This window comes from Artibeus jamaicensis, unplaced genomic scaffold, assembly GCF_021234435.1.
Source record: "Artibeus jamaicensis isolate MK-2021 breed Jamaican fruit bat unplaced genomic scaffold, CSHL_Jam_final contig_387, whole genome shotgun sequence".
NCBI lineage: Eukaryota > Metazoa > Chordata > Mammalia > Chiroptera > Phyllostomidae > Artibeus > Artibeus jamaicensis.
In genome coordinates, this window is record NW_026521812.1 from 16,584,546 (window position 1) to 16,601,260 (window position 16,715).

Genomic DNA, 16,715 nt, shown 5'->3' on the forward strand with positions numbered 1-16,715 from the left:
CGTGGCAAGATTATGTACTTATTTTCAAAATACCCACAATGATTTAAATTAAATATATTTGGTAAAGACTGTATGAAGCAGAGTATCAAAATTCTGGAAAAAACACCCTGGCTGGTGTAGCTCAGTGGATTGAGCATGGGCTTGCGAACTAAGGGATCATGGTTGGATTCGCAGTCAGGGCACATGCCTGGGTTGCAAGCCAGTTCCCAGCAGGGGACACACAAGAGGCAACCACACATCGATATTTCTCTCCCTCTCTCCTTTCCTTCCCCTCTAAAGATAAATGAATAAAGTCTTAAAAAAATTCTGTGGAAAACAGTATATGTTTCAGAAGGCATTTTCATTTCAAAAGCTGTGTTTAAAAACCATCAATTACCAAGGATCAACTGTTTAATAATTCAGGCAGGTATCTAAATAGAACTTGTAAAGATTAAAATGGAACAAAATAATGTAGACAAGAATAAAAATTTTACTATATGGTGGCAAACAAAAGAGAATCTAATGTGTCCAGAATCTAAATTTCTAGAGAGACTATTCCAAATCTGACACCAATCCTTACATCATACCTAAAAAGGTCATCTCAAAAATGAGATCTCATACACATAGTTAATTACAAATTCAGGAATGTTTCCTGGCTATCTTTCTTTTCATTCTTACAATCTAGGTCTTCAATCTACTATTAAAGGCCCTTCAATTTCTAACTCTACTACTATCCTAGTTATAATCAATCATCCTCTCACTAACAGTTCCTGTTCCAGTCAAGTTTAATGTCCCTTACACATACCTCACATGTCTGGCATATAAATCTCTTCTAGAATATTTATATTCTCTACTTTTAAGATCTAGATCTAGTTCCAGCTCTTTTAAGGAATCTACAACAATGTCTTAGCACACTGATTTCTTTTTTAAACTTGTATAGTATTTACTGACCAAACAGCTCTCAGAAAACATACACTACAAAGGGTAATTACTTTGTTTTAATATACATTTTCTCTCCTATTGAATTGTAAATCCCTTAAGAGCTGAACTCCTATTCTGTTCAACTTTGTAATGACGCAGGTCTAGGGCAGTGCTTTTACACAGATGTATTTGAATCTGAATATGCTTACATGCCCTGGCCAGTGTGGCTCAGCTGGTTGTAGCACAGTCCCGTAACCAAAGGGCTACGGGTCTGATTACTGGTCAGGGCACATACCTAGGTTGTGGTTTTGATCACAGGTCTGTATATGCACAATCCCCAGTCCAGGCCCATACACTCCTAGTCTGGGAGCTTACGGGAGGCAACCAACTGATGCTTCTCTCTCGCACTGATGCTTTTCTCTCTCTCCCTTCCTCTAGTCTCTCTAAAAAGCAAGCAAAAAATGTCCTCAGGTGAGGATAAAAAAAAAAAGAATATGCTTACATTATAGATACCTATATAATTATATTAATGCTAAAATCTTGACTTAATCAAGTGGTATAAACATAATAAACTTCTTAAAGTCCTTTATGTTAATTTATCACATTAAAATGTCTGAACTCACCTGTGTTTGAATATCATCACCAGTCACAATATTACCAACTGCTCGTAATGCAGGTGATACAACTTTATAATCATTGTGCCTAAAATAATAAAAATATTAACTTACACATTATAGACAAATTTAAAATTTACAGAAAATTTGCAAAAATAGTACCAACAATTCTGTATACTTTTTATCCAAAGAGCCCATTCAAGTTTCACTAATTAGGCCATAATTATCTCCACAATAAAGAACCTCACCCAGGATCATGTGTTGCACCTAGCTGTCATGCCTTTGATTTTCATGGTTTTGACACTTTTGAAGCTCACAAGCCTGTTATCCGGTCTTGACCAATGTTTCCCCATGATTAAGAGCCAATATCCTTTACTTGAAATAATATAAATGCTATAGTCCTTTCATTACACAGAATTGAATGGTATGTGGTATCTGTTTTGCCCTTTTGTCATGGCATTGAATTCTGGTCATTTAATTAAGACTGCTTCTGTCAGATTTCTCCAATTTGATGTTACTATTTTTCTCACTGTAACTCATATTTTGTGATGAAATACTTTTAGATGATGCAAAATCCATCTCTTTCACCAGTAGTTCTAGCATCTCTTGATGTTTCGTGTCTGCATTATTAATAATTATCAGTATTGTTGCCAATGATGATTTTCTAGTACTATCATTCCAACTACATGCTTTTTCTACCTATCAATCTATCTACTTATTTTAGTGTGGACTCATGAAGTCTTATTTTATTCAATGTTATAATATACTATTACTATAATTTATTTCAATGCTCAAATCATCCCCGGTTTGAACAGCCGGAATCCCTTCAAGGGGGCTTCTGTGTTAATATTTATCTATTCTTTTAGCACCTATTACTTTCTATGTTCATCTTATTTTTTATCAGTCTCAGCCCATTAGAATCAGCTATTTCTCCAAGAATCCTGGTTCCTATTAATGAAGAGCAGTATTTCAAAATCAAGCCCTGGGCATTTGTGTGCTCAGCTTATAGTATAAATGTGTCACTGTTCCCAGGTCCTTTAAATGGGAATACTGCTTTAAGGGGGTAAATACACACAAATATACACACATTTTCATTATATATTTGTTTCCGGATATATTTCTTTCATGTAGAGAGCCATGAGTTCACACTGATAAACTCCCACTCTAATTATATGTCACAAGATTTTTCTGGCCTTCCTCCTTCCCATATTTATAAATTCATTCTCTTAAAGTAAGAAGTTGGCTTCTTTACCCAAATCTCTCCCTATAAACAACCAATCTTCTGATCCAGCCGGGCTGCTATGGCACAGTGTGCTAGCTCCCACCCTTGCTACAGCCTGTTGATCTGCTCTGCTGGCACCACTGATCCCCCCCAGGAGGTGTGCCCCCCCCAGGTCAAGTGTGGACCCTGAACCCCCCCAGGACGTGCCTGCCCCCCTCCTCCGATGATGTCCTCATGCTGGAATCACAACCCCTTATCCTACCTCTCGTTTTTGTGCCATCTACCTTGCTTGGGCTTACCTAGTAGGGTTGTTTTGTTTTTTTTTTTGAGAAAAGAAGAAATGAAAATAATACATTTTTTAAAGAAAAGGATGAAGAAATTATAATACCTTTTTAAAATAAGTTTCCTTGTAATTTTTCAACTTCTAACAAAAATCTGTTCTTTATAAAAATAGTAGCAATAGTAGCTCAGCACAGAGAAACATATCTTTAATACAAGTGAAACACTAAATAATTTAGTATTTTTTACTACGTGATACTTTACACAAATTAATTATTGCAATGAACAATTAACTACATTACTCATTCTGTGAGAGCAGGAACTATGTCCCAAATTTCAGTAACAGTAACTTGCACAACAGTCTAACAGGTAACAGGCATTCCATACACACTTCTTGAATTAAGTCCCTCTCATTCATAAATAGCTTAAAACTAATGGAATGTATTAACAAAATGATTAGTCCCAAGTAGAGGATATAAGATATAAGTTTAGGGGTCAACTTTTCAGTAGCACAGCTATTCTGCAAAGTGGGTTAGTTGCTTTTCAACCCTTCCTGTACATAGTGATTCTCAAGATGTTTATGAGACCATTACTATAACTGCTAAACTCACAATCAGATACCAGGAATTATTCATTATAAATTATAGTTACATCAAAAGTTCCACCAATCTTCGACAAACTCCAGAATCGATGACTGCTTGAATTTTATCATTGGGTCCATCAGATAGATAAGAAAGGGCCCAACACACATCTGCTAATACATCTGAGTCACTGCTAAACAACAATCGTGATAGGACATTTAAGCAAGGTGAAACCTGTAAAGGAAGAAAGAGTCAATGTTTAAAATTTTCCTCTATCTAAAACCAAATTCCTTTAGGAAAATATAGAAACTTGTTTTAAAACTAAAATTTAATGCTACAAAAAATACTAGAGAAATTAAACATTCTACTGTTTTAAAATTATGATCAGATATAAACATGACACTAATTATAACTCCTATTAATCCTATACTAAGATGTGATAATTTAATTTTTTTAAAATAAGGAAACATGTATTTGGGATCCTCTATATCTAAACCTCACACACACACACACACACACACACACACACACACACACACAAATACACACCCCAAAATGGCATACCAAACCTGAGAGAAGTAAAAATGTTTCCATTAAGTGTTTAATATGCCATAGGTTTTTGATCTACTCATTCACTAATGGGCACCTTAGGCTGCTTCCAGTGCTTGGCTATTGTAAATTATGCTGCTGTGAACACTGGGGTGCACAGATTCTTTAGAATTAGTGTTTCAGGATTCTTAGGGTATAATACCAGCAGTGGAACTGCCAAGTCAAAAGACAGTTCCATGTTTAGTTTTTTTTTAGGAAATTCCATACTGTTTTCCACAGTGGCTGCACCAGTCTGCATTCCCACCAACAATGTACTAGGGTTCCCTTATCTCTACAACCTCTTCAGCACTTGTTGTTTGTTGATTTGCTAAGTGCCCATCAGTAAATGAGTGGATCAAAAAACTATGGCACATTTACACAATGCAATACTAGGCAGCAGAAAGAAGGAGCTACTGCCCTTCACAATGGCATGTATGGAACTGGAGAGCATTATGCTAAGTGAAGTAAGCCAAGTGGTAAAAGAAAAATACCATATGATCTTACGTAGAAGAAGAACCTAATCAATAAACCAAACAAGCAAGCAAAATACAACCACAGACATGGAAATAAAGAACAAAGTGACAGTAACCAAAGAGGAAGGGGGAGGGGGATAATAAGGAAAGGGCCATCAAGGAACATGAATATCTCTTTTGATACCTCAAATATTAAAGAGCTCTGTAAAAATAAACTCATAGTACTCTTTTCATAAAATTTTTGTTCTGAAAAGTGTTTTTCATAGAAAAATGTTATTTATTTAATATGCAAGGGGTTTATTGTTATTTTAAATAAATTAATACATATTTAAAATTTTGTTTTCATTTCTAAAATAGTAAATATTAGCACATATAAACCACATCAAGTAAAAGCTACTGGGTCCCCATACTCTGTAAGAGTGAAAAGGGGTCCTAAGATTAAGAAATATCTTGTTCTGGATAGAGGGAACAGTGAAAGCAAAGAAATGGGCAAGCTTCATGACTGTGAGAGACAGCAAGCAAGTCAGCTGGCTGGAGTGAACTGAGAAGAAAAACGGTAGGACACGAGTAAGATTGACAACAGAAGAGCCAGATGATGAAAATTCTTATAAAATATTTAACACTTTTCTTTTACTCTGAATAAAATATGGGGAGCAGAGTTCTGAACAGAGATGTAGCATTAACTAACAGTTTAACAGGATCATCCTGGCTACTACCAGGATATATAGAAAACGACGGGTGGGCAGAAAAGAGAGAGAGAGATCGGTTAGGAGACCACTGCAATGACCAAGGCCGGAGACAGACAGCAGCATGGACAGTGGTATCAAGGGACGTGATACACTCATATTCCTTCCTCAGTACATTATTTTGATAAAATCCAAAATTACATAAAATTTACAAAAAAAGTACAATAAACTCATATGCTTCTCATCTATATTCACAAGTTAACATTTTGCTATATTTGCTTTTTTTTCAGGTTCACATATACAAAAAATATGTATTTTAAAAACATTTTACTGGCCTATTTAAGCCAATTGCAGATATTATCATGACACTTCAACCCTAAATACTTTAGCATATGTCTTAAGAAAAATGGCATTATTCTACATTCATCTATCACGGTATAATTATTTTTCCATACTACAATTATTACATGGAGGGAATTTTATACTGGTGTAATAAAGGTAGTAATTTTTTAAAGGAAGCTTAGAAAAATGTGGTTTATACCACAGGTTTTATAGATGATCAATTTTATACATTTCAGTTTGTTCAAAAGGCAAATTCTTCAGGAAAAACATAGCACATCCAATTTAAAAGGTATTACCCAAATGAAAAAAAAAACTTTTTAAAAATAATTTATATAAGGTGCTCATTATTACAAACTTAAAAAAAATCTTTACTGCTTGCCTATAGCTAAGAACTCTGAAAATCCATGTAATATAATTAGAACAAAAAGATCTCAAAATGTAAATACTGCTTTAAAAAAATCCAATACTATTACAAGCAGAAAAAAGAAAAACCAAACATGACATTTTAAACTAATTATATCTTTACAACTGTTATCACATAATTAACTCAAAATACACACATACAGATGCATGACCTTTATTTTAAAATGGAAAAACTCTTAAAATGTATTTAAAAAATTGAGAAAAGCAATGCATAAACCAAAATCCCCTTAGTAAAAATTTAAATATGGGTATTTCATATTATTTTTAGAGGCAAAATTTTTAAAATTTCTAAGATTACTAGAACTATGAATATAAATAGCATACACAGCATTATATGTACAAGTCTAAACATACAAATAGCAGGTACAGGAATCATTGTTATCAGATGCACTGACCCTCATCTCCTCAAAATATGGACATTTTCTTTCCTTACAATTCTACAACAATCATCGCCAAATCACCGGTTTTTAAATGTAACACGTTTTTTAAAAAGCCATTTGAACAATACTTGTGAACCTCATAAAAGTTTTTTTCTTGTATTATAACCAGTCCAAATATACATTCTTTCCCCTTCCATTATTAAACTGAAAATCATACGAAATCCTTTTAAACTGAGTAAGGCATTGCTACAGTATTATTTCATAATGTGTTTCCATAAAGCATAGCTTACTCAAAACTTTTTAAAGGTACACAGTTGACCCTTGAAAAACATAGGTTTTAGCTACACAGATCCACATATATGTGGAATTTTTTCATAAATAACAGTAGTGTTTCCATGCACAATTGAGTCCACAGATATGGAGGGCCAACTATATGTACTGATCTTTGCCAATATTAAAGGGAACTTGAGCATTCACAGATTTTGGTATTCAAGTGGGTTTCTGGAATCAATTCCTAGTGGATACCGAGGGACAACTAAGTTTCGGGGGAGTCAAAAGTTATACGCAGATTTTGTCTGTGAGCAGGGGTTGGTGCCCCAACCAGTGCATCATTCAAGGGTCAATTGTACACCGATTAAACTAAGTTTCTGGTTACAATAATCAATTCGTTATCCCTTTTACTTTTAACATGCTTTACAATGTTTTAAACCAGCTTCTTAGGCATATTATGTATCTGTCAATAAACAGAACGGAATAGGCATGGAAGGTTGTGGAAGAATTTTATGAACTATGATTGAACCCATAATATCTACGGGGTGTGGTAAAAGATCAACAGACAATGAGATTTTTCAGGTCGTGTTGGCAGTTCAGATGAAATGTGATTAAATCACAAACTCTCAGAGCTACAATGATGAAAGTATTTATGAGAAGGCATACTAATTCATGCATCATCTTTTCTGAATTCGATATGTATTACCTTTGCCTCCAGAAACTATCACTACATCTTTACCAGATTTTGAGCTTCTTTTAGTGTGGTAGTCATTGTTCCCTTTAATTCACAAAGACACTGAATACAGAAAGAGTGAAATGGTATCCCCAAAATTTACCCATAGTCTATCTTTCTAACAACATCTCACTGGTAAGACAACTAGTTTGGGAATTTATAAACAATCTATTCTTTTAGCAGCAGAATCTTAGTAGATAGCAAGGAAGTATTATAACAGCTAACAAGTATAATGTGATAGCAGAATCCACTCTGGACTAGCTACTTTTCTAATTTTATAACAGTGGACCTGGATGAACTACCTTAATATTCTATGGGGCTTCAATTTTGTGAATAAGAAGTAGACTAGGAGATTTCCAAAGTCAACTCTAAGATACGTAAACACCTGGCGACAGTGGTCGCCTCTGAAGAAAGACAACTGTGGGGGGAGGAAAGCGCAGAAAGGAAAACTTCCTTTTAACTGTATATCCTTTGATTTTGTATAAGTACAAATATTGTCTAGACAATAAGGAAAATAACTACTAAAATAAGAATAAAGTCCCTTCAATCTCTAAAAATCATTACAAGGAGACTTAAAAGTTTGTGTAGACAGATTCTTTGTGTATTTTACGCATACCTTACTAAAGTTTGGAGGAGGGTTTTTGCCTCTACATAAATTTGAGAGGGCCCATACGGCATTTCTGGTCGTTGTAAGTCTGTTTGAATTCGTTATTAACCTGCCAAGAAAAAAAAAGAAATTGTTACTTTACTTTCATTTTTCCTCTTCAGCTATTTTCTATTATAACATAATTCTTAATATACAGGGTATGGCACAAATAATGCCCCTCTTTTATTATAAAATCTTTTATTACAAAATCATAAGCATATAGTTATGTAACAGAACAATGTACCACACTCAAGCATACCACATGACATTTTAGGTGAAATATTCAAATTAAAACTACAAATTATTACACCCATATTATTACCCTACCAACCACACTCAAGCAGGTGTTACTTCTTCTATACCCTATATTTTATAAGGCCTTTGAAATAAACTGGTAAAATAAGTAAAGGGAATTTTTAAAATTCATTACATTTCCAGAAACAAAAATAAATATAACATGACTTTATTTTTTTAATTTTAAATCTACAATCTGAGTGGATTCTTACAAGACATAAAACATGTTCAAAATAAATGGTGTTATGGGAAACTGACTTACTTATCTCTATATACTTTAAAAGAGTATTAGATTACTTTTACTTTTTTAACCATGAAAATAATACATTATACAAATTCATTAGCAAGGAATGTAGCGTCAAACTGAATAAAGATCAGCTGTTAAAGAGAGATGTTGGGTTTTGTTTTTGTTTTTTGGAATAAATTATCCATCTTAGTATTTCTTAATCTCCAACCTACTAGAAATATAGAAAAAAAAGGTTTTGAAAAAAATCCCTATTCTGCAGTAACATCAGCAAAAACAGTGGAGAAGGGAACTCTGGGGTCTATCCCTCCCCAGAAACAGAAAAAAATTACAAATCCTGTCAGAATCAACTTTATCCAAATTCTCAAAGATAGTCAAAAGTTGATAGTAACCAAGCAAAGTTTTAACCAGGACAGAGTTGAAGTGTAGCGGGAGATCTTTCTGGCAGGGTAATTTACCCTTACCTGATCCCCTCCCCAGTCTGGCAGGACACTTTTACACGAAAGCTGGAGTTCCCACTGTGAGTTCCTGGTTCTGAAATGAGCTAGGGAGACACTGTTTCCAAGGAATTGTGTTTGCTTATTTTGACCACTCGGGGTGCCTCCTGAAGGACTAATGCAAAAAGCTTGCCTTTGTTTTGATGTCTTATTAAGATCAACAGCTGATTTCTCATAAAAAACCATAGAGGTTAGAGACAGTGCAATTATATATTTAAAGTGGCAAAAGAAAAAACTGTCAACCAAAAATTCTATATCCAGCAAAACTATCTTTAAAAATAAAGTAGAAAGTAAAAGATTCTCAGAACAAAGGATGAAGAAATTTGTCATAGCAGTCTGCTTTGCAAGAGTCATTTAGGTTGAAATGAAAGGACAATAACTAAAAAACCGTAAGTAGAAATAAATAACAATGCTAAAAATAACTGCATAGGTAAATATATTCTTGGCTTATAATTTTTCTTTATTTCTATATGAATTAAAAGTAAATACATAAAGCAATAATTATAAATTTATACTAATGGCAGCACAATGTATAATGATGTAATTTGTGACAACAACTCACAGAGCTATACAGGACTTTTTGTACAATATGGAGAGTAAAGTGATATTAATCCCAACAAAGCTGTTATAAGTTTAAAACATTAATTATACTTCCTTAGTTAGCAATTAAGAAAATAACCAAAAAATATACAGAAAAGGAAAAGAGAAGGGAATCAACACAGTATATTTTAAAAAATCAATTAAACCAAAAGAAGGTAATAAGGAATTGAGAAAAAATATGTAAGATATATAGAAAACAACAAAATAGCAGAAATCCTTCCTCATCAGTATTTACATTGAATGTAAATGTAAATGGTTAACTTGCAAATTAAAAGTCACGTTGCCAGAATGCATTGAAATAAACAAACAATCCATGACCCATCTTTAATATACTTGACAAGACTCACTTTAGAGTCAAGGACATAAGTAACTTGGTTGAAAGTGAAAGGATAGAAAAGATATGCCATGCAAATGGTAACCAAAACCCAGGGTAGCTACAGTAGTATCAGATAAATTGAATTTAAGTCAAAAATTGTTGTAAGAAACAAGGAACATTACATATTAATAAAAAGTCAATCCATCATGAAGACAGGACATATACACTTATAAGATCTTATAATGTAGCAAAAGATACAGGCAAAAACTGACAGAATTGAAGGAAGAAATGAAAACAGTATAGTTAGAGACTTCCCTACACTGTTTTCAATAATGGATAGAACACCTAGATGGAAGATCAGTAGGAAAATAGAGGATTTCCATAACACTGTAAATCAACTAATATAACAGACACTATACAAGCCTATAATCAACAGCACCATATGCTTTATTCTTCTCAAGTGCATGTAGAACATTCTCCAAGGTATACCATACGTTAAACAACAAAGCAAATCTGATATATTTTAAATACTAAAATTATACAAATTATATATTTTGTATTATATTTTATATAATACAAATTATATAAAATAATTTATATATATTATATATAATATATATAATTATATATTTTCTCTGACCATGAAAGATTATATATTTTCTCTGACCACAAAAAATGAAACTAAAAATCACTAATAGAAGGAAGACTGGAAAATTCACAAATACGTGGAAATTAAGTAACACACTCTTAACCAATTGGACAAAAAAGTCGCAATTACAAAATACTTTTAAATAAATTAAAATAAAAATGCAACACACTGGATGTAGTGAAAGCAATGCTCAGAGACAAATTTATAGCTATAAATATCTACATTACAAAATAAAATCTCAAATCAATAACCTAAATCTTCATCTTAAGACATGAAAAGAATAGAGCAATAAAATGAAGTATGCCTGTATACTAAAAGCTTGGAAGAGTTAATACTGTTAAGGTAGCAATGCTCCCCAAAGTAATTCAATGCAATCCTTAATCTTGAAAAAGAGAAAGAAAACTGAAGTACTCATACCTGTTTTTTTCTCTGAACATTTAAAAATCAAATATAAAAACATGAAATCTTAAATACACCATTTGTTCATGTATTAAAGACTCCCTGCTTTAGCAACATTTAAATTTTTATTGTGTTAAAGATTGCAACATACCCTTTTTTGTAGAGTAATTATTTTAACACCAAATAAGCATTGACCATTGTGAAATATGGCTTCAGAGCATAAGAGACAGATATGAAACAACAGGAAAATTTTTTTCAAATATTTTCAAGCTACTGCAGACATGGCTAAACATAAGCCAAATGTTTTTCTGTTTTGTTTTATTTTGTATTTTTAAAGATTTTATTTATTTTTAGAGAGGGGAAGGGAGGGAGAAAGAGAGGGAGAGAAATATACATGTATGGTTGACTCTCACATGGCCCCCATGGGCACCTGGCCCACAACCCAGGTGTGCCCTGGGAATCAGACCAGTGACCTGACTGGGAATCAGACTGATGACCCTTTGGTTCACAGCCCAAACTCAATCCACTGAGCTATGCCAGCGAGGGCCATAAGCCAAATGTTAATCAACAAAACAAACAAGTAAGCAAAATATAACCAGAGATACTGAAGTAAAGAACAAACTGACAGTAACCACAGGGGAGGAGGGGGGAATAACAGGGAAAAATAGGGGAAGAAGCCTCTAGGAATATATTTAAAGGACACATGGACAAAGCCAAAGGGGGTAGGATGAGGGTGGGAGGAGGGATATGTCGGGTTGGGAGGAATTGTGGGGGAAAAAATGGAGACAACGTTCTTGAACAACAATTTAAAAAATAATAAAATTTAAAAAATAAAAGTAAAAAGACAGTATTCTTTAAAAAATAAATAAAATATCACTTAAGAACTTAATGATGTATATAGAAATACAGTACAGAGTAGCATTACTTTAACTGTGATGAATTTAAAGTACTTACTCTAAAAGAGGTGGAAGTATTTCACAATTCAAAACGAAATCTCTACATTCTGCATTGTCACCAGCAATATTACCAAGTGCCCAAACAGCCTTAGAAAAGGAAGAAAAAAAAAAAGGATTCCATAATTACAATATTAAATAAGACACTCCCTCTTAAGATGAGATTTTAGAACAGAATGAATAAAGTTCTGAAGATGTTCAAAAAATTCCAGAAAAATAAGAAAGGAAAACTTTAGAAGTGTTATTTAATAATGTTTTTAACCAAATTGAAGGATAGTACATTTTAAAACATTTCCTTACATACTACTGAAATGTTTATTGTGTTCAATAAAGAAATACCAGATCTTCAAGGAGAGACAAAATATATCTATTTACTGAATTTTCCAGTTATCTAGAGGTTTGCTTCTATGATAAGGAAAAGGAATCCATTCATTGGGAAGAAACTGATTTGCAAAAGAAGAAAAAGACAAAGCATAGAAAAGTTAGGTAAAGCTAACGTGAGAATTGGCTTGGATTGATCCTTAAAAATAAGTTTAGGCCCTGACTGGTGTGGCTCAGTGGACTGAGTGCTGGTCTGCGCACTAACGGGTTACTGGTTCAATCCCCAGTCAGGACACATGCCTGGGTTGCAGGCCAGGTTCCCAGTAGAAGGTGTGAGAGAGGGAAGCACACATTGATGCTTCCCTCTCCCTTTCTCCCTCCTTTCCCGCTCTCGAAAAATTAATAAATAAAATCTTTAAAAAGTAAAAAATAAGTAAGCTTAGAATCAGTCCAGGTTCATTATGTTTTTAAATAAATGGCAGCAAAAGATCAAAATATTTACTCATTAAATTTCAATTAGATGAGAAATTATATAAGTGTAAATTATCCTTTTATGATATTCTCACTTCAAATTTTTCATATAAGTACAAAAGTAGATATAAGTTACCCTTTCAGTTGGGAAAACTTTAACTTTTAAATCATGAGTTAACAGTTTAAACATCTACTCTAGACCTACATTTATTTTTATTTAAGAAAATTCTTTTAAAGTAATGATATTTTTCTCCCTGTGAAATCTAATAATCTGTTGGTGGGGATGTTAACTGCTATAACTTTTTTTGGATGTCAACTTTGAAATATATAATTAGAACTTTAGAGCTCTGGCTGATGTAGCTCCGTGGACTGAGTGCAGGCCTGTGAACCACAGGATTGCAGTTCGATTCCCAGTCAGGGCACATGCCTGGGTTGCAGGCCAGTTCCCAGCAGGGGACACCCGAGGGGCAACCACACATTGATATTTCTCTCCCTCTCTCCTTCCCTTCCCCTCTAAAGATAAGTAAATAAAAATTTAAAAATTAGTATTTAAAAAATTTTTTTAAAGGAATATGTAATAAGAACTTTAAAAATTTTTCTTTTGACAGGGCAAAGTCATTTTTCCCTAATGAAATAATCAAGAGATACATAAAAGTTAGTATGTAATGATGGTATCATAATATTAATATTAATAACACTACTAAACTAGAAATAACTTCAATATACACAATTGAGAAATAGATAAATTATGATATATACTTGAACAGATAATGAGTAATCAGTAAAATTTTCTTGAAATATAATTAATGCCATAAGGAAAGATTCCCAATTTTAGTATTAAGTGGGAAAATATAAATAAATATGTTATGTGTATCAGATCGATTTACATTAAAAGGATTCAAAACAAAAATACCGAAACATTTGGTTTTCTTTGAATGGCACAAATTACATGTGCTTAAATTTTTCCCGTTACAACTCTGAGAATCTATTTGTAAAGTTTATTTTAAAATGGTTCTCTCCAAAATCATGTAATATTTTTAAGGGAAACAACAAAATATTAACATGCAAAGAATAACGAGTCAGAACAGCCCAGGTTTAAAATTTGGTTCAGCCATTTACTGTGACTTTGGGTACATTACTAATTTTTCTGGGTCTCAGCATGCTTTTATAAATGGGCATGGTGCTTCCTTATAACCAAGGTCACACAGGATGATGCAGGATGATGCCTGAGACTGTCAGTTCTCCCTTCCAACTGGACATGATAGAAACTACTGTATTTTAACAAATGTAATATACAGGCAATTTATTAAAAAAATTTTAAATCATAATCACAATTGGTACTTTCATGAGAAAATTAAAATCTAGTATATATAACAGTTCAAACAGAAACTTACCTGTTCTTGAACATCTTCATGCTCTGAATTAAGAAGTTTGATAAAAATTGGAACAGCCCCAGTTTCAATCACTACCTTGGTATGTAGAAAAGTTCCAGAAGCTATATTAGTCAATGCCCATGCAGCTTCAAACTAAGGAAAAATAAAAGTAGAATGAAAGCACCAAATAAATGTCAGAAAAAGGAAGAAGGGAAGAAGGGGAGTAAAGACTTAGGTGGACAAGTCAGAAAAAGACTACTTCATATTTAATCAGCTTCAATGTGAAATCGTATTTCACAGATAAAAACCTTAATTGTATTAAAAAAAAAAACCTCTTTGATCTGGACAAAAATAAGAACTGAGAAAAATATCATAACAATTGAAACTCATGAACAGTGAATGAACGCATTTGAATTTATAATTCACAAAACTCTTAGTGTCTACTATTAGAGAGCGAAGTGTGCTAAAGCAAACAGTTTAAAATTAATGACATACTACGTAACAGAACAGTATATTTATAAAACTTAGAATCATAGAAGGTAGTTTTGTTTTCCTAGGGATCATCTAGTCAGAACTTCCTCATTTAAAAAAAGAAAATTAGATGTCCAGGGATTTAGGTGATTTGTTCAAGGTCCAAGAGTTCACAATCAGCAGAGCCACAGACTGGTGTTCTTTCAAACAGGAGAGCCACTGAGAGGTTAGTCATAACAAGTCAATTAGAATTTGAATATATTTACATGTGATGGATTGATAATAGAAGCAATTGAAAAAATTCAACCCATGTCTCCCAAATCAACTACATGACCTGCAAATCCACAGGCAAACAAAGGAGTAACTACAGTTTTAAAAGTATTTGGCACAGAGGACTTTTCACATTAGGGTACATATCATTATGATTAATAAAACAAAAATGCAACTAAAAGCATTACCAAAAGGCATGAAAAGTACAGTTACTACGTTATGTAAGAGTAACAAAAAATTTTAAGAAAGAAATTTATTTTTTTAAAAGGAGAACATAGTCCTAACCAATTACAGATAATGGAATAAACTAAATAACAATTAAAAGGTTACTCCATTAAAATCTCCTAGGTATAGCCGGGGAAATGCCTTAGTGAAGAGTGACGAATTCACAAGTCTATAGAACAGTTAACTAACATGAAGAGTCCTATGAGCAAGTAGGAAACTGTGGCAAACTGGAGAGCATGACTTTTTGAATAGAGAGAGACAGAGCATCTTTTCAGGTCCACTAGATCTTTATTATGTGCTATCAATGCCACCTCTTGCGATTTGTCAAAAGAAGCCAAAAATCTAGATTTCCCTTTGATATTTCCCAATGTTTTTGAAGTCCAATATCTGATTCACATCTTTTAAGACATGTACATACAAAACAAAACTTGTTTGTGGGCCAAACTAACCTGCAGGCCCCCCAGTCTAAGCCCTCTATGTTAGACTGTTTGGAGCTGGCATATTTCATACCAATTTGGGTAATACGGCCCGGCACATAGCTGTCCCAAGACCATACTACTGAATTTCATTGGGTTTTAATTACAGTAATTAAATAAGTGCTCGAGTCCCCATTACTCTTCTTGAATACTCTGCGCTCTCTACACATGCAGTTCTCACAACCTGAAATTAATTTTCCTCTTTTCAGCCTGCCAATCTCTCATTTATCCTCAAGATTAGCTATGTAACACTAGCTTTATGAAGCCTCCCCCAACTTTCCCTAAACAGGTAAGTTATTAGAGGTTGACAACACTACAAAATCTTCTGTTAACATTAGAAATAATTTTATAAACTTTTCCCCAATATTAATAAACTAATAGTTCCTATAAGAAACTAGCATTACAACCATGACCAAAGTATTCACTGAATCTTACAATATATTCAGTATTGCAGAAGCTGCTTTCACTAGAAACTTTAATCATGTCATTTCTGGAAAGCAATAAAGAAAGAAAACTATAGAACTCACTTGTAAAGTACAATTTTCATTTCTTTCAAGAAACTTCACAAATCTCTGTACAACTCCTGGTTTCTGTATAACTTGATCAATTGGTGGATTAGGTTCTAAAAATTTTAAAGATTTAAGTTATTACACAGACAAAAAAAAGACAATGATCTGGTGCCTGCGTCAATAACAGGCACACTGACCAAGTTGAAAACTTAGCTGGATGTAACTGAAGAAAACAAATGTTCTCATAATCGCAATGTTTACTGAAAAACAAATTCTTTTGCAATAGCCACAATAACAAGCAAATTTAGAAGAGAGGTGGAGGGTAGATGGAAGTGAGCACGGGGAGGGCAGGAAGTACTGCTGGGGAAATGGGGATATTTCGTTGAGTTGTATACTTGAAACCTGGTGTAGTTTTGCAAACCAATGTCACCCCAGTAAGTTAAAAATACCAAAATAAATAAATAAAAATAGTAAATATTCACATGTACAAATATTTAAATTTTATAAGTA

The 16,715-nt window shown here is 33.2% G+C and overlaps 1 protein-coding gene across 3 annotated transcripts in view; it reads right to left on the minus strand.

Moving 5' to 3' along the window:
* KPNA5 (karyopherin subunit alpha 5) overlaps window positions 1-16,715 on the minus strand; it is a 50,402-nt gene that overhangs the window by 20,580 nt on the left and 13,107 nt on the right. For all 3 annotated transcript variants that reach the window (XM_037158128.2, XM_053664930.1, XM_053664931.1), the window contains 6 exons: window positions 16,224-16,318; window positions 14,276-14,407; window positions 12,091-12,179; window positions 8,108-8,207; window positions 3,667-3,830; window positions 1,524-1,602 (listed from right to left, as the gene is read on the minus strand). In XM_037158128.2, coding sequence (XP_037014023.2) covers window positions 1,524-1,602; window positions 3,667-3,830; window positions 8,108-8,207; window positions 12,091-12,179; window positions 14,276-14,407; window positions 16,224-16,318 — 659 coding nt within the window. The remainder of the gene's footprint in view (window positions 1-1,523; window positions 1,603-3,666; window positions 3,831-8,107; window positions 8,208-12,090; window positions 12,180-14,275; window positions 14,408-16,223; window positions 16,319-16,715) is intronic.